The sequence below is a fragment of the Trematomus bernacchii genome, unplaced genomic scaffold (assembly GCF_902827165.1).
Source record: "Trematomus bernacchii unplaced genomic scaffold, fTreBer1.1, whole genome shotgun sequence".
Taxonomy (NCBI): Eukaryota; Metazoa; Chordata; class Actinopteri; order Perciformes; family Nototheniidae; genus Trematomus; species Trematomus bernacchii.
In genome coordinates, this window is record NW_022987910.1 from 2934342 (window position 1) to 2953203 (window position 18862).

The 18862-nt window shown below is 42.4% G+C and overlaps 1 protein-coding gene across 2 annotated transcripts; it reads right to left on the reverse strand.

Moving 5' to 3' along the window:
- Positions 1-157: 157 nt before the first annotated feature.
- prpf8 (pre-mRNA processing factor 8) lies at positions 158-18316 on the reverse strand. Of its 2 annotated transcripts, none has more exons than XM_034115008.1 (43): positions 18152-18316; positions 17189-17309; positions 16908-17076; positions 16531-16695; positions 16179-16397; positions 15868-16080; positions 15457-15582; positions 15203-15308; positions 14639-14829; positions 14381-14500; positions 14074-14263; positions 13303-13422; positions 12825-12959; positions 12534-12663; positions 12195-12391; positions 11628-11834; positions 11137-11300; positions 10921-11047; positions 10524-10716; positions 9437-9624; positions 8684-8922; positions 8351-8497; positions 8024-8234; positions 7598-7714; positions 7266-7513; positions 6998-7177; positions 6739-6874; positions 6369-6538; positions 6050-6179; positions 5765-5911; positions 5490-5650; positions 5165-5356; positions 4470-4707; positions 4173-4301; positions 3745-3858; positions 3458-3631; positions 3025-3218; positions 2658-2897; positions 2395-2536; positions 2093-2233; positions 1847-1986; positions 1364-1566; positions 158-872 (listed from the first exon to the last, which is right to left on the reverse strand). In XM_034115008.1, the coding sequence occupies exons 2-43, from the start codon at positions 17295-17297 to the stop codon at positions 718-720; spliced, it is 7017 nt and encodes a 2338-aa protein (XP_033970899.1). In that variant the 5' UTR covers positions 17298-17309; positions 18152-18316; the 3' UTR covers positions 158-717. The 2 variants fall into 2 exon arrangements, with proteins under 2 accessions (XP_033970899.1, XP_033970900.1); XM_034115009.1 differs by having other exon boundaries at positions 18160-18314.
- Positions 18317-18862: the final 546 nt, after the last annotated feature.

Sequence of the window (18862 nt, forward strand, 5' to 3'; positions counted from 1 at the left end):
AATGGGAAAGTCTTTTGTATCCAAATTTCTAAAGAGTTTTATCAGTTGACTAAAACCAAATCAGGCTGAGTGCTTCATTTAAGCGGTGTTCTGCAAAGAAGGAAGCAAGCAAGAAAAGGTTCCCCTGCAACAGTTGATATTAACATAAATGCGTCACTTTTTTCCGGGTTACATACAATTTTATTAAGCAATTCAAGTAACAGCACATTACACCATCACATGACAAATGTTTCTAAAAAATGTGTGATCTTTATTTAAATCCAAGCTACAATGTCACAGGATGTACAGTATAGCAGAGGCATGGAAATTCACCTCTCAATTTATTTCTCAAAGGGGTTTTGGGGAAATAAGTCTTAATCTCTTTCGAAACCATGTTTTGTTTATCAAATATTACTCCAGAGTATTGCGTACAGAAAACTACAAATAGATAAACATATGCTCAGATGTATCACAAGCCACAAAAACAAACATGTTTTTGAAGAAACGTTGCTGTAATAAAGAAGGAAAGAGAGAGTGAAAAAAAAAAAGCATTTGTAGAAAATATAAAAAAAGAAAAACTTAACAGGTTTCTAAAAAGGTCCTTAAGCCTTACATAAAATTCCAATCATCACAGTTGACCGTGTTCAATAGAAATATTACAAGGGCTGTTCTGGACCGGCTCCACATGATTCTTGCAGAGCTATCTACAAAATGTGTCGGAGAGCAGGACGTCAGCTCTCAGGCGTACATGTCCTCACGGTCTGCGTTATAGACCTCACCCTCCTGCAGCGAGGCAAAGTTTAGGAAGTGCGAGGGCCGGTGGACTTCATGGTAGAACTCCATGGGGTTGGCCAGCTGCAGGTCGTACTTCATGTTGGGGTCATGGCGAACACCTGGAGTAAGACGATAAAAATGGTTAATTCAAAATCATGTTCTGCCAATCCTATGACATGATGCCTTCAGTATATCAGCCCTGCCTTAAAAAAAAAGTTGTTTAACATTCAAATAAGTTACTGTGTTTTAGTTGAAATGCTATTTGCACTGTATAATCCAATCGGCAAGACACATTTATGGTACAAATTTTTTGTAACAATTGTAAATTGTTCATTTATATACTCCATGGACACTACCATTTCGAGAGTTAAAATTTGCTCTGCTGTCTTTGGTGTGTTCATGAGCTTTAAGTCATTTTGTGGAAACAACATGGACACTACAAATAAGACGTATTATATTTTATAGCTTAGAGGTTTTTTGTTTTGTTTTTTACTTGAGGAGGGCTGTTCATTTCTAAGTTGGAATCTACTTTTTCCTATTATACAAAAGTGGACTTAATTGAAGCAGAAAAATAGTTTCCCTTCATAAAATATAAATAAGGGGTACTCACCCATGAAATTGTAGTTCCAGGAGACCTGGCCAGGCACCATGAAGAAGCCCAGGAAGCGGTCAGAGAGCAGCATCTGCACTCTCTCATAGTGGGAGGGCAGGTAGCCTTTAGGGTTGTTTCCCTTGTCTGTGTTCTGCCGACCCCACTCATAACCACTGGGTGTCAGCTTGTAGGCAGTGAGCGTGCACGAGCCTGGTGTGAAGCTGAAAACAGATGCAAGAATAAAAGATGATTTACCATTTAACAGCAAACATTACTGAATATGCAGAAAACAAATTGTATTTTTCTAAACTGACTTAAGTACAAAGAAAAAAGTAATTATTCCACTTCAGTATTATTTCATCTATGAACTTTAAAAAGATAGACTATTACTTGTTAAAAATGTGTGATTGCATTTCTCCGTTTCAGGTCTTAAACAATATCAAGTTGCTCAGGTCAACTTCCCAGTAAAAAGTGCTTACTGTCCGTGTTAATGAAACGTACCTGCAGGTGATGATGATGGTTTTCTCTCCGTCCCATGAGGGGTTGTCAGCCATGACCTTGGCATGCGTGGTGACGTCCTGTGGGGACAGCTGGGGCGACTCATTGGGCTGGGTATGGATCCATCCGAGTGGCTCCATTTCCTGTTTAAGGGGATGAGTTATTTATATTAGTTCAATTTAACAATTACTAGAACAAAAAAAATAAGACTGAGCTGTAAAAGGTTCTCTGACTGTATGCCCGTCTTACTTTAAGGTATTCATGACCCGGCAGCTGGTTGGGCAGGTGAACAGTCTGGTGAGTCCCCCACTGTGGCACCATGACGATACAACGGATCTCCTTCACCTGGGGGTTATCTGGTGGACTCGTGCCATACAGGTAGCCTGCAATCTGGAAAGACACAGTGCACCGTCAGTATCTATAGACAGTTTCTTTCATTTGCCCAGACATGATGAGGGACTTTCAGGTAGGGATGTCCTGTATGCATGACTATTTTCAAATGAAACACAATACATGTCTATCAATTACAGTATTATTAATCCATTGCATACCTGTGCACGCAAATCTGAGATGCAGATGAACTTCTTGAGGACGTTCTTGGGCAGGATGTAGGTGTAGCCCGTCTCCTTGATGTCGTCAGATGACACGTAGATGTGGTTGGTTCGGAGGTGGAGGTTGGCAGCAGATATGGCTCTGAAGGGTAAAGAACAAGAAACATTAAAGCCAACTGAGAACGATCCAATAAAACCCCCTAAATATCATTGTTTTCCAGAGTGGAGAAATCCCTAAAAACTTTTACAAACTGTCTGCTTACCTGACTCTCCATTCGGTCTTCGATGAGAAGGTCTGGGTCTCATAGTTGGAGGTGGTGGATGTGATGATCTCGTCACCGTGCTTGTTGACAGTGCGGGTCTGCGTGGCTGTGAGCTGCGACTGCTCTTTGGTTTGCTTCTCAATCTCGGCAATCTGCTGGCGCTGCTGTGAGGGAGCAGAGATCTCCATACCCAGGATGATGTCACGGATCTCAGATTGTGTCAGTGAGGCCACGTTCACGCTGGATAAAGACAATGAAAGCATTGACTATCAACACAAGACTGGCTTTATTCTGAGCTATTAAGTTACGGAGCAGAACATTAGTTTCCCATAATCAGGAAATATTCAGTGCATGAATAAATACTCACTTGTTCTTTTTGCCGTAATCTGCCAGAATTAGATCTTTGAGTTGCACCTCCACCTTGATCCATTCTTCGTCGGTGAGCGTGGGCCAGATGTGATGAGGCTCGGTGATGGTCGTCTTGTCAGGCTTCAGGATCACCTTGGCGCGGTCATTGTTGACGTGCAGCGCTCTGAGGATCAGGATGAGTCGGGAGAAGGCCTAGAGATGGAGCAGAGCAGCAAACAAAAACTATTTACACGGGGGATAAGTAGATGTCATCAAATATCAATGCATGATAATAAGTTTAGCTTGGTACCTAAGCACAGATTCTTTCTAACAGCTTGTTATAACTTCTTGTGGAATGAAAAATGCAACATTAAAACTTCCATAGAGAAACAATACAGTGATGTAAATCTAAAAATGTTCATTGAATTCTGGTGGGATAGAGTGAGACTCACTGTGTAGGACGAGATGGTCTTGAGCCAGTCGTCGTAGAGGTTGAACAGCACCATCTGAGGCTCGGTCGCCTTCAGGATCAGATCTCCAAACTTCTCCACCTTCAGACAGGCCTGGAAGGGCAGCTGCAACTCAGAACCTTTGATCACGATGTTGGGGAAGTCGAGCAAGTGGACCTACGCAGAGAAAACAATGGAATTAGATTTGGAAAGGCATTGGACTGCATCTGACAATCAGGAAATGAACTGAGATCATCCATGCAGCTGTTACAAGCATAACAGATCCTCACCTCCAGAGGGTCCAGCATGCCCTTCCTGGTTACAATGATCTGTTTGGGCTGCTCTTCCACGGGGAGGGAACGAATCAGAGCAGCCACTTCTTCAGCCGTCTTCCATTTGGCCAGCTGCAGGGACAAAGGAGGAATAATGTTAGAATATAATGGAGGAATGAGCAGCTTTGGTGTATCTTAATAGTCACTTTGTCAAGGTGGGGAAGGTTTTTTTGTGTCTTTGTGTTACTTAGCTGCAGACTTTTGAGTCAAGAAATTCATAAACAAACACATGTATAGTACAATATTCAAAAACAACTATTGTAAGATTTTGCACTAGATAATTAAACTAGGGTTCAGATCATTGAACACAATAGGAATGTGTATGAATCAATACAAAAAGCACAGCAGGTGATAGTTAGAGTAAGGGGAGGTGAGCAGGGCCGCACCTGTCCCAGACGCTTCTGTCCAGCCCACACTGAGGTGTGAATGATCTTGAGGAAGAGCTGACCAGTCCTGGGGTTGAAGATGAAAATAGCTCCGTTGATGGGCTTTGTGGTCAAGTTACCCTCAAAGGTCTGTTGAGAAGAAGATGGAGAATACATTTGACTAAACAAAAAAGGATAACATTTTTATTCCAATGCAAAAGCAACAAATCCAGACAACTTTAAGAGCCATTCCTAAAAACAACGTTAGTGCACATCAACTCTTCATTGAATAACTAGAGGGGAGGAGCCAGTCCTCACCTTGTGGATGGTGACTCGGTACACGTTGGTGTCGTCCACAAACCAGATGATCTGGTTGGAGAAGAGTTCTCCGTAGTTCTGAGAGGACAGGTAGGGCTCAGTGGGCTCGGAGGAGTACAGCTGCAGACCCTTGCGGATGCGCTCTCTGAGCACATACAGGGCCGGGTTGGCCTTCATGATCTTGGCCATGGCCTGCTGGATCAGAGGCTTGCTTCCAGGGAACCAGTTACCATAGGCACTAAGAAGGAGATACAATGATAAACACAGTTAAATACTAATTTAAGATTATTGTTTTTCTTCCCCCCCCCCCCCCATCAACATTTCCTGTGTGGATGACCAGTTCAGACAACGTCTACTAAACATAACCATTGGAGCTGAAGTGACTTTCTGTTACCATTATGTTAAACAAGTTAGGAAGCTAGTGTGAATGCTTCAGCAGAACATACTTGTTATAATGAACATGTGGATGCAAAGATCCAGACAATGCCATAAAACATTTGCATGACACTTTTCCCCCCCTTTCCTTTTCCACTTTTACTCATTCGAAGTAGCCAATATAATCATGTTACACCAAGATCAGACAGTTCAGCAAAAAAGGATGATGTGGCACACTAGTTATTGTTTCCCTTATACATTATTAAGTAAATACCTGCCATCATGTTTGTTATTTACTCAGGTTTATAAACAATCCTAACCTGTGGAGGTTGTAAGCCAGGTCGATAGCGATGAGCACTCCAGTGGGGGAGGGGTAGATACTCATGTTGTCCGTGGTGTAGTCCAGGAACTTGGCCCTGGCGTAGCGCTCGATGTCATGAGAGTCATAGTCACCCCAGCGCAGCTGGATGTCGATCCAGTACTTCTGTGTGGTGGTGCTGTCCATCACGTCCCTGTAGGAGGAGGTGCACATTTTAATTAATATAAAGAATACATAAAGTAACTGTTAAAATGCTTCCTTGACAGAGTTTATGAAATTCATTATTGTCTAGGAAAGTCATTTAAATAAAGCTTTAAAATTCATACTTTGAGTCAGCAAGCAGAGATGGCCGAGAGACGTTCCACTTGTATGATGCAAAGAGCAGGATGTCTGCACAGGAGGAGTTCATCTTGTATGACTTCCTGGGATGGATGGTCTCCTTCTGCACCGTCTCAATCTCAAGAGCATCCAGCTCCTGATCAAACACCTGCAAACAAAAACGTAAAAGTTATAATCACGGGCAAAGAACAAGTCATAAATAAATGGAACGTTTTAAACTTCAGTGTACTAGTCCGTAATGAGGTAAAGAAATAAACCCTACCTGACAGAGATCCATGACGACGCTCTCATGAATCTTCTGCCACAAGTGAGCCCTGAAGATCTGAATGAGGGAGATCTTCAGAGTGGGGATCTTGCCGTGCATGAAGATTCCTGTCAGATCAAGTTGTACCTGGAAACCTACGTACACCTAAAGACAGAGGACGAGAAAATGTAAGTTGAGACATTTTAACCACTCAGGCCCAAACATCAAACATCTATTCTCCAGCAAACTAAACATTATTTCCAATATGGAAGAGAAACATTTACAAATGTTGGTTGTACTTACGTTGGCTCTGTTGATGGTGGGGGACCACCAAAGTGTGAAGCGACGGTTGGGGATTTGGTTCAAACCAGACCTCTGGGCATTGGTCAGCTTCTTCCATTTCATGGACTCCTCAAAACCACTGGCCTTTTCCCTAAAGTCCAGAAATTGAGACGGTTGATGATTTTCAATGAACGAATAAACATTATCCACAATTACAGAAAATGAACAAGCATTTTGGTTTTGCTGAAAGTATTTTCTTTAATAGCAGTGTGAGCTCTAAAACTATTATGTATCCTAAATGATTGCACCATAAGCATTGTAAGTTTCAAAGTGATCTCACCAGAAGAGACCCTCCCAGGTGGGAAAGTAAGTGCCCTTAAAGAGTGTGTGTTCCAGGATGCCCTCCACTCCGCCCAGAGCCTGGATCATGTCTGTGCGGTAGTTGTTCAGGTTCCACAGTTTGCCATCGTGCCTCTGGTGGGTCCACCAGAACGGATTCTGCTTCAGTACCTGCAAAACAACAAGACAGTCATCAATCACTAAATGCTTGTTGAACCTTGAATGCAACTTGTACAGTATTATAACATGCAAGATACAGTGTTAAGGCAAATTGTTGGGATTTTGGTACTTTAAAGAAACTATTAAAACAAAAAAGCGACTCTCCCAAAATAGTTTTGTACTTTGACATACAACTTGTGCCTTCATCATACCTGGTACTGTTTGAAATCTGTCCTGACTCTCCAGCCTTTGTCATAGGCCAGTGTGTGTCTGTCCTTCTGGAAAAGTGTGTTGATACGAGGGATGCCTCTGTCCCATGAATCCTCCAGATCCTCCAGGGTCAGACGCCTAAAACAGAGAACAACACACTGCTATTAGCCTCGTCCAGTTTCTGTTCATGTTTATTCAATAAAACAATTAGATTGGCAGATTCCAGTCACAAACACTTGTTATCGCTGATGGAGGCAGTACCTGTTCTGGGCGATGGCCTCCTGCCTCTTGAGGGCGTACTCGGCCCAAACCCTCTGAGAGTCGATGAACTCGCTCTCCCATGGCTGAATGTACCGATACAAGTTAGGAATCAGCTGGTCCTCTTCGTGGCTCATTCCAGACCTGAAATGGGTAATACCCACGTCTGTCTGCTTGGACCACCTGGTGGAAGGAGAAAAGAAGATTTAAAACCCAGTTTGCTCATTACATTTACAAGATAATTTACAGAACAGCCTGCATGCTAACTTACCGCAGGTCTGACTGAGGAATAAGCACGTGGCCCATGGACAGCATGCCAAGCCCACCCAACTCTTTGGGGGTGTAGAAGACGACAGGAGGGAAACGGCTAGGCATTTTGGAGTTCAGGCCGATCTTGATACGAGTCTGGATCTTGTTCTCGCACTTCACCAGCAGGTCCAGGAGCTCCTGGGTGTTGACCACAGCCTCGCGGAAGTACGTCATCAGACCAATCAGAGCCGTGTTCCATTTGTTCACAATCTGGAGGTCAAGAGGGGACAGAGTGAAATATTCTGACAACAATATTTTCTGATCAATTTTTTTGGGAGACGGTTGTCAGCTGACCTTGGTGAATGTGGTGGATCCGGAGGCCATCAGGATCTGACGCACTCTGTTGTGGAAACGCTGCATTGATTCGTCATCCACACGCAGGAAACACTGTGCGGTCCTCTCTTTGGTTACCTACACAGGCAAAGAATAAGAGAACTTAAAAACAGAAATGTGATCACGACCATTATAAGACAGGTAGCAGTTATGCCATCATAAGATGCAAGTGTCAGTACTGTATTGACTGTGTGTAAAGTTTAAACCCATAAGGATATTATATTGATTCATTAGACAAGGATATTGTGCCGATATTAAAAGTCCATGATGGATCGGTACACCCATAGAACTGACATTAGATATCAATTAGTTAAAGCACTGTTCTGGCAAACTGTCACATTAATTCATCAGCATAACAGATGTTTGTTTTGGGCAACAATTCCTCACCTCGTTCTGCAGGTTCCACACACCGTCCTTGTGAGTGAACTCCTCGTAGCTGGTGCGGCACTTTGGCAAGATACGGCACTCAAATCCACACATGTTGAAGAGCAGGTTGGGGTTGTCTTTGCTGTAGACGGAAACAAAGCTGTTCTCCCACTGCACCGTGGTGACGGATCTGGGCAGGCGGTTCTTGATGTCCCAGAAAACAGCACGTCCCCTGGGAAGAATAAACAGAAGATTAAGATAGGGAATTACTTTGTCTCCAAATTTGGTATGGAGATTTTAATGTTCAACATAGAATTATATTTAGTCAAATGGTGAGGTGTAACTCACAGGTTGACATCATGCTTCATCAGTCTCATGCGGGCATCGCGGGGCCAGCACTTCTTGTTGTTATAACCCACAATGTTCTCATTGTTGGGGTCTGGATGCTCCGTCAGGTACCTCTGAATCAGATCTCTGGCCTCATCAGCAGAGAACCTGAAAAAGTCATATGACTTATAATTAATCAACAAAAACACTTTTTCATCCATGTTCACAAATTACTTTCAGGCAGTAAAGGTAGAAGCCAAGTACAGTTAGTAAAGATTTCAAAAATGTAAAGCAGAAAGGCTTTCCAAATGCTTTATGTTAGGACTGTCAATCATTTTTGTGATTCAACCCCACCTGAAGAAGATGTGGATGCGGTCGATGTAACGGCAGTACAGTCGGATTGGGTGGGCGCTCTCCGTGGGTGTGTCTTGGAAACTGAGGAAGTCATTGGGCATCTGAGGCGGGCCAGCCATCTCACTGGCACGGTGCAGACCCAGGACCAGCAGGTCCATCACCAGGCCGTAGTACTGCACAATGAATGAGGCAAACTGCAGCCCTCTGATGATGCCGTAGGAGTTTGTGTGGTTCATGTCCTAGAAAAGAGACAAAGATAAACATTTAGAACAAATACAAGTAAAAACTGTACGTCAATCAAGAACCACTTAAAGGTAGGGTAGGTAAGAATGGAGAAACCAGCTTGAGTGCGCTAGAATTTGAAAGTACGCAGCCGAAAATAATCTGCCCCTTCCTTCAGACTTCCTTACAGAGCCCCTCCTCCAACACACACGAACATGACTAATGAGGGCACAAGATAACTTTGTGCACGTGATGGAAGGCTGACAAGCAGGTAGGCCATCCAGATGATTGGTCGTGCTTTTTACAGCGCTGCGGCTTCCACAGATGAAATTGTTTAATGTATTTATTGTCAAAGCATTTAATGTATTCATTGCTATCGGGATGTTAAGAGCATTCCATGGAATATAACAAAAAGTGTTTCTGAAGTGAATTACCTACCCCACCTTTAAATGTCTTTACACTGCTCAAAAGGTTCCTTATACCTGAGGAGTTATGTATAAAAGCCATACAGGGTTGAATGAGTGTAGTTACCTTGTAGTTGATGACCACGTTGTTCTTGGCTGTCATGTAATCAGCGATGTTGTGGTCAACAATGAGACGCAGCAGCCTGTTGAGCAGGGTCAGATCGATCTTCTCGTACATCTTCTCGTAGCGGGACTCCAGCATCACGTTGCACTCTCCCTCCGCCGTCTCCCACACGTCCTGCAAGTTGTTGATGCCTGAGGAGAAAATAACAGAAAGCCTTCAGATAACGTTTGACTTTTGGTTCTGCTAACATTACAGGATTCATTAGATGTGATATAGGTTACTAATGGCGCTTTTCCACTGCAGGGCCTCGCTCGGCTTAGTACGGTATGGCTAGGCCTTGTTAGGCCAGGCTCACTTTATGCTGCGTTTCCATTACAGTTTAGGAACTGGGGTAGTATCTATAGTAACGCAATGTAGGCGGAGCCGTGACGTCACCTTCAATGCGAAACACAAAACCAACATCAGCTGTTAGCTGTTAGCACTCAGAGCTCACAGCTCCTCATATCTGTTCAGAAACTAGACAAAAGTTAAACAAGTACAAACCACAGACTGTCTGTGTCATGGCGAATACAGTCGCTGCTTTATTTATGTCTGTAGGCCGTTGTTGTGAGTGTGGACGGTCAGAGCATATACAACGTCAGCTTAGCCAATCTCCATTCAGAAAACACGCATTTTAAAAGGTTTTTCGCCTGCCGTCTTGTCTGCAGACTTGTCAAAGCATTAATTCATGGTTTTTACTAACCGGTATCAGTATGTTGTTACTTCGGCATCATTTTTGAAACGTGCATTACAATTAAATCACGGTAAAATATGTTAATTTTGTTGTAGTTGCCAGAGATTCTCTCACTAGTTTAGCATACTCAGCCCGGTTGTTGGCCCGGAAAGAACCTCGATTTTGGAGAGCCAGAAAAACTGTGAAAAAGTACCCGCTAGCCGGAACTACGCCTCGTGGAAACGCAACCAAAAATGGGACCGGCACGGCACGCTTAAACCGCGCTGTAGTGGAAATGCGCCATAAGAAACCCAGCCTCACTCATTAAATATGATTATAATTTCATTCGGGAAACGCTCCATTATGAATGGCTCTCACCTTGGCACCACTTGTAGACCAGCAGTGGTGGGGGTTCAGTGTCAGCAGGTTTGATCCAGGGTGGGAACAGACGCCTCTTGTCTGCCTCGTACCACAGGTACTGGTCGAGGTAGGCATCTGTGATCTTCTCCAGGGGCTCGACATCATACACAGGCACCAGGTGACTGTACAAGTCCATGAACTCAATACCAACCTGTAAAGGAAGAAGTAGTTGAGAGACTGATAGGAAGCAGATATGATGGGTTAAAAACGTGCTAAATAATCGTGATTTAAATATTGACCAAAATTATGATTTTTGGCATAATTGAGCAGCCATTTTTCTACAGCTTTTAAATTCCACATGTTTGTCAGCATAAACTAGAGTGAACTAAAAGTATCTGCATGTCCTGGTGCTGACCTCTTTGAAGGCTCTCTGTGTGAGCAAGTGACGTTTGATCCTGGACAAGGCCTCGTGAGGATTGTCGTAAGCCTGCTCAATCAGACCCAGCTCCTCCCTCTGACTCTGGTTCAGACGGGACTTCACACTAAGGGACAAAGAGACACAAACTCAATATCAAGAAAACAATGTACCGTCATTTGCTGATGAAGTTATTCATGTTGAAACTGCGTTTACCTGTATGCTTCTTTGAGCCTCTCCAGGGCCAGGATGAGCAGCTTGGTGTCATGTTTGTAGGACAGGGGAGGGAAAGGGATGGGGGAGAACCGCCGACTCTCCAGCCAATGAACAGTGGTGGTGTAAATGGCCACCGCCTCTTCAGCTGTGATGTAGGGGCCATCCTGCAGACAGAATATTTACAATCATTTACAAAAATGGCAAAATACTAAACTAAGTTGTTAGGCATGTAGTTTAAACTCTTAACTTCAAATAATGTCTGAATGATGAAGAGGCCAACTGCTACTGCAGCCAGTCAAATATAAAGTCAACATTCATTTTAATATTCCTCAAGTTCTTACGCACAGGCAAGCAGACCAATGCAAGTGCGCCTTTGTAAGAGGACTTCATTACAAACGGTTGACTATCAGCCATGTTAAATGTTTATAATTAGTAAATTCAGATGTGGGCATAAACACATTTCCTTTTTGAGCTTTGTTTTTCTGTGTTACCTTCAGGTAGTTGTGCTGCCTCTCCTGCTCAGCCTTCAGGTACAGACGGGTCAGTCTCCCCAGGTTCTTCTTGCACACCGTTTTATCCACAGTGGCTCCACGGCGGATTCGCTCACGGTTGTAGTGAGCAGTGTTGGTCCACCAGTCAGCTTTAGCCTTCACGTAGCGCAGGATCATGTTCTCAATGGGAGTGGGCAGGCCGGGCACCTGTAGTGATGGGAAGAACATAACAATTCAGTTTTGGTTTATTGTGGCTCAACTAAAAGTGGAACAAAAGTTTTGAGACACTTTAGCAAACACCATTTTCATTATCTTTTTTGACCTTCATCAAATGTTTTGTGTATCACGGATCTTAAAATGAGGGAAAAAAATATTGCACTGAAACATTTCTAACACCAGCAATGTATATGCCAAACCTGTCAACAGTGATTACATTTTAGTTCAAGCTATATACAACTTCAAGTAGTCAAAGCCCAAGCAGTCTATGCATTATTACACTTAAAATAGTAGTGTAGACGTGTATATCGTATTTAGTCAGATAGGACCTGATCCCGGTCATGCACTGACCTTCCAGGGGATGTTGGCCTTCCAGCACCTCCAGGATTCACTGAGGTGCTGCAGGATGGTTCTGGCTTTGTTCTGTTTGATGCCCTCAGGCATCATGTCCAGGATGTCATGCATCACGGCGGCACGCAACTCCAGGTCAAAGTGAGACTCCACGCGCTGTTTGGTCACAGTCTTGGCTACGCCCTTGGAGTGACGTCCTGATGAGGCAATCAAAAACAATTGTAGCTTAAACGCCAAGTAATTACTGCAAATGCAAACCTTTGTGCCTCATACCATGTTTTTGCTGAAATAATATTGTTCGCCATCAAAACAAAATAAAAAAAAAGTACTTCTTCATACCTTCGAACTGCCTGGCGAGCAGATTTCCCAGCCACCTCTCCAACAGCGGAGTGATCCCTCTCATGAAGAACAGCCACACTCTCCAGCCGGGAGCCCAGAAGCCACAACCTGGGCCCTTGCCAACAGGACCCTGATTTTAAAATAGATAAAAAGACAAGTCAGTATACAACAAATCATAATGTCTTTAAAAGCCCAAATGATTGTGTGTAGGGGAAATGCTATTAATGGACACCAAAACATATTTCCAATGCACAAGAAGGTTACCAAACAAAGCACTGAGGGTTTACTTACAGTGTTGAACCGGTAGTAAATGAGATGCTTCAGATCTTTGCACATCCGGATTTGTCTCATCAACTTGTACTTGTAACGGTACATGCCGGTCAGCTGACCAACGTGGGCGAAGATGTACTGCAGACCATCTGACAACTACAATACAGAGTTGAAAAGCTAGGATTAGACGGGAATGAAATGACTGCACAGTAGTTAAGACAATCACAAGTGTTAAGTCATCAAACTTTCTGATAACAGAAACCTTCCTAAAAACCATGTAATGCCATTTACAAAAGCCTTATGTTTTACATGGCAAGTAGTTTGAACTTTTAACCCCCTTCCCTCGCAGAATAGATTTTAAACTTTAACTACAACAGACACAACTCAGGAGCTTTATTTGTCCAGTCAAGAAGATTCATTGTAACCTCCAAAAGACAAAGTGTGTAGGTAAGTTAGCTCAGGTACAGATGGGACTTGCAAAATCTTCCACTGAACTAACCTGGAAGGCATCAACATTTCCCAGCCTGTACTGCACGTGGCTGTCCACCACCAGTTTGCTGAGGCGCAGCACCTCTCTGCAAAGGTGGAAGGCATTTCCGAATCGGGACTTCTTTCTTTCCTGGGGGACAAAGACAACAACACAGCTGTAGATCAAAACCGGAACACATGCAAAACATGTGGTTTGACTAGATTTTGAGCTTCAGATTGTAAATAATTGTGTGTGTACACTTCAAACAAAAAGTATAGTAAAAAACAACATCAACAAAAATGGCAAAATTAAGAAAACATTTTGTATTAAGTGTTCCTAAACAAAGTTGTTATGAGCAATGTTTCAGCAATGTCTGAACGATGAAGAGGCCAACTGCTACTGCAGCCAGTCAAATATAAAAGTCACCATTCATTTTAATATTCCTCCAGTTCTTACGCACAGGCAAGCAGACCAATGCAAGTGCGCCTTTGTAAGAGGATTTCATTACAAACTCAAAACCAAAAGGTCATCTATCAGCCACCTTGGTAGATTATAATATGTAATTACTGATGTGGGTAATAACTTTAACGTCACTGAACAAAGTGTGTACAACTCAGCTTGATATCAAAACTGAAATACATGTAGAAATGTGGATTTACTAGATGTTGACCATCAGATTGTAAATATTAGTTTTTAAGCTTCCAACAGAAGTGTAATAAAACATTATTAAAGCTACATTTGACCTACACTGCGCACATACAATGTCAACAACAACAGGTAGTTCTGCTCTGGAGATTGTACCTTTGTGGTCAGTGTCTTGACAGGCTTCAGATTGAAGTTGTAGTCCAGATGCAGGTAGTTGAGGTTCTTACGATGGATAAGCAGATTGAGCATGTTGTAACCCTGACGACAGACCTGCAGACCGACCTCCACCCAGTCCAGCTTGGTGGACTGGAAGAACTTGGTGGCCTTGAAGGAGCGGAACAGATACCTGAAATACAACAGAAGGAAAATCTTTTTTTTTTTTTAAACAATTGATGGGCAAAAACCCTTTCGCATAAATATGGGTTAAAAAGGAAATCAAAATAAAGTTTCCAATAATGCGCACCTCTTCTTCTGGGCTTTGGGTGGTCTGTGTTTGAGAGCATTGAGCACATAGTACTTGAGAAGTTTCTGGTAGGACACACGCACTTTCACTGGCTGTCCTGCAGGGCAGTGCTCACGATACCTGGAGAAAATTAACAACAATTTAGAATTGATCACATGAATGAGATACACAAAATTACATTTCCCACATGGCAAACCTAGCTCTTTGCAATCTGGGAGTCATCCTACATTCCCCTCAACATGTTGGTTTTTTGCTCACCAGTTCTTGATCAGGGGGATATCAATGGCACGCCTTGTGCGGCCAGATCTGAGGTTGAAGGGTCTCGGTGCCCACAGCAGAGCGATGCCATTGGCTGTGTTGTCTGTGTAGAGTGGGGTCTCCTTGAGGAGGGGCTCCACATACTCAGGAAGCTCAAACTCCTCGTCATCATCAGGCAGAGGCTCCTGACTCTGGAGGTGCAGGAAATTATAAAAAGATAAGTGAGTTCAAGAATCTTTACTTTGAAATAGAACAGATCTCAATTATTTTACTTCTGATGGAGTTTAACCACTTATCAGTTTAAACTCTTAACTTCAAATAATGAGAAATAATGTCTGAACGATGAAGAGGCCAACTGCTACTGCAGCCAGTCAAATATAAAGTCACCATTCATTTTAATATTCCTCCAGTTCTTACGCACAGGCAAGCAGACCAATGCAAGTGCGCCTTTGTAAGAGGATTTTGTTCAAAAATCTACTTCTCTAATTTCATTGTGAGGGAATAAAAGTCATATTTTTCACGGCTGCCAAATATGGATAATTAGCCACAATTATCCAAACGTACCTTGACAGAGTGTCTGTGGGAAATTGGGTTGATCAGCGGGTCGAAGTAGAACGCTGGGAGATCTGGATCCTCCGTCTTGATGAACACCACGTTGGGCGTATGATACCTGTAAGGGTAAAGTCATCGGTTTTAACTCAATACTGACACTTCGTGTTTATTTATATTAGAGCAAAATCAGGGACATTTAACAGAAGTTACATCGATTATTTGTTTACATCTATAAGAAATAACTCATCCATTCATTAATTTCTTACCAGGTTAGGTGGACATAGTGCGGCAAGTTGTTGTACAAGTAGGGGAAAGCGATTTTGTACTCCGTCCTGATAGGCTGTCGGATGATGATCTTGTTGATGTCATTGAACTCATTCCAGTCTTCATCCCTGCAGAAGACACAGAAGGATAAACTTAGTCACAAATCATATAAAATGATACATATATCATAACGTATTTTAACTTGATGATGTGTTTTGTGTAAAACAGGATTAAAGTCAAATAATCTTAATAAACGTGCATATTGTAAAAGCGGAATGAAGAAAATATCTAACAAAGTTGTTTACATGAGCATGCAAGTTGTGGTCATGCGAAGTAAGCGCAACATCTGCTAAATAAAAAACAGTATTAAGTCTAAAGATCTTAATTTATTAAAAAAGGCAAAAGGCCCTTACTGAAGGTTGATGTCTCTGACAAGTGGCTCAAACTTCGGTCCTCCAGGGATGGCCATATTCAAGGCCTTGGAAGTGAAGAAGGCCTTGAGGTCAAACAGATAGAAGTAGTTGAAATCCACCAGGTCTGTGAGCAGCTGATTGGCCAGGCGGTACAGTGTGGACATCATAGGCAGTGTGAACTGCCAGCGACGGTAGGTGGTGCCATTCACAAACCTGAAGAGGAAAATAGTGTCATTTCAATTCTGCTGGCCACACATCATCTAAATATGAACTTTAAATGTTTGTCTGTAAAGAATGACATGAGGGCTTACTTGGTTGCGTCTTTGAGGGGTTGGTGATCATAGAGCCACTCTGCAACAGGAGAGTCCTCCTCATTGTCCAGCTCCATCTGGATCGCCTCTAGTGGTTCCACATCAAGGATGTTGTCTGCATAATCCAGCGGCGGCTCCTCATCATCAAATGGAGGAAATCGCATCCGCTTGAAGTGACGACGATCGCGCTTCTCACGTCGCATCATGATCCACATAGTGCTGTGAGGAGGACAACAATTATTAGAAATATTTTGGTAATAAAAAAAAGTAGTATTATAAACTAAATGTGCACATACATTTAGTTTCATGTCCAACAAAAATGATAACGGAATAGCATCAAGCTTTCACTTACCCCCACTGTGCGATGTAGACTGGCTCTATGACCCAAGGGATTTCATTCACAAAGGAAATAGCTCCGGTAATGTGGTAGAGGACAGGCACGTCTCTGATCTGTTCCCAGGGCATAGGCATGTTTTCCAGCAGCTTCAGCACTGCATGGGGCATGTACTTGAGGGCACTGTTCAAGCAAAACAAACATACATGATAAGCTACGGTAGTGATAAATCTTCCTCACCAATTAACAAAAAAGACGTGTGCACAAAAAAAATCTGTTTAAGATTATATGTCCATTACTTTCTACATAGAGTACATCTCAATAAGTTTGTCAGCTAGCAAAAAAAAAACTTCTATTTTGAATTGACATGTTTACTAATCTGATCATTTTTTTACCCGAGGTACACCCTCTTGTCATGGCGAAACTTTCTATTGGTCATGTCTCCATGGTCCCTGATGATCTTGCGGACATGCTCAGGTGGCATGTCTTCCTTCTGGGCATCCACAAAGCCAAACTTTCTCTTTTCTGAGTAGCGCTTAGCCTGCAAGTGCTGCCATTTTCTTGCTGTTGAGTGGGAGGACAATGACAACAAAATGAATCACCGCCACTTGTAACATAAACATTGCAGTTTTTAACAAAAATGGGGACTTTCTGTACTAATAGAGAGCCAACGTACCTTTCTCCTGCAGCTTTTCCTCAGACATGTAGTCCGGGACAGGTATGGGAGGGGGAACACCCGGTGGCATCCCTCCAGGAACCCCTCTGTAGGGGAAGGTAGCAGCCATGGTGTCTCACACCTGAAAACAAACAGTTTCATCAATAAACATATTCTGATCCTGAATGTGTTGTCCACGTTTATTTGTTATACATTTGTTATGAAGGACACAAGATAAACAATGTACTCCCGTTAAGAGAATGTATCACTCATAAAAGCCAAAGGAATTCAAATTAGCTCCACCTTTACCAGCTGTGATAAAGCCTATTGCATCAATAGTTATAATCAAAACATACGATATATATAATTCTGAAATTGAAAATCTGCATTGTGAGTACTTTACCGTTGGTACTTCAAGTAAGATTTAGATTCTAGGACTTTTACTAGTAACAGAGTGTTCCTGCTCTCTGGTACTTCTACTTTTACATTAGTACAAGATGAGAGTACTTCTACCACCTCTGATCAGTATAGAGTGGTCCCTGGTTCTGTAACAATATACGCACATTATATAACCCATGCAATATTTGAGAAATCCTTATAGATTGCATTAAATGTAATCTTGACGATATGAGACAAACAGGTACTTTTCTTTTACCACAAATACATATAAAACTGTTGCACATAATCTAAAATGCTAACAGTACAATTCAACTAGTAAGCTAGCCGTTAGCTCAACATGGCTTCTAGTACGGAAGAAACTGCAACGTTGTGCACAACTTCAAAATAACGGCAGACTTGACTCATTACTCGATTCGGTGACTTTTACAAATCGAATTGGCTGTTATTTAAAACACAGCTTACACCAAGTTACAGAACAATGAAGTTGGTCATCAAGGCCATGCGTGTCTGAAGCGGTAAGTTAGCCAACACTAGCACACAAGCTAACGACTGTGTGATAAGTAACACAACGAAAATAACACTCACCTCACTACCTGTGGGATTTCTTAGCGTTGCAGACAGCCGTGTTCCACAGACAATCAACTACCACATCATTTCTCTTTCAAAGTTGTATTGTTCCTTTTTCCAGGTGCTCTGTTGTGTTGACTGTCTTTATAAAACACGACGGCGACCACACGATGGACGGCGCAGTTCAGTGGGATTCACAGTCAACCGTACGCCGGATATACGTTCTTCTTCCCACTTAGCGGCTAGAGATCTACGTCGAAAACTTACGCAAACGTTGGACAAGCGCAATTTTGCAAGTACCCGGATGATCCCGTTTCCGGCGCACGACTGCCACCTGCAGTGTTGGAGTGAAGCCCACGGGATTTCGAAGGGATTTCAACATAATGTTTACATCATGTATTTTAATCGGTTGGAAAGGTTAATAACACATTCAATTTACACAAAATAATATCATGGATGAAGGAAAACATATGATGTAAGTGGGCTTTCATATTTGTCATTCTATATTTGATTTGGTGACCTAATTATGAACATTTGTATACAAACATAACATGAACTATAAAAATATGAAGATGAACAATGCAGTGTCAAATTTAATTATAAGTATTAATGTGTTTCATTTGTTTAAGCCGTTTTTAATTGGAAGAATAGTTTGAACACTTTTATCTTGTCGCGAAAGTATTTGCTTTATGTTTCTACGTTACTTTTATTGTAGATATTAAAATATTT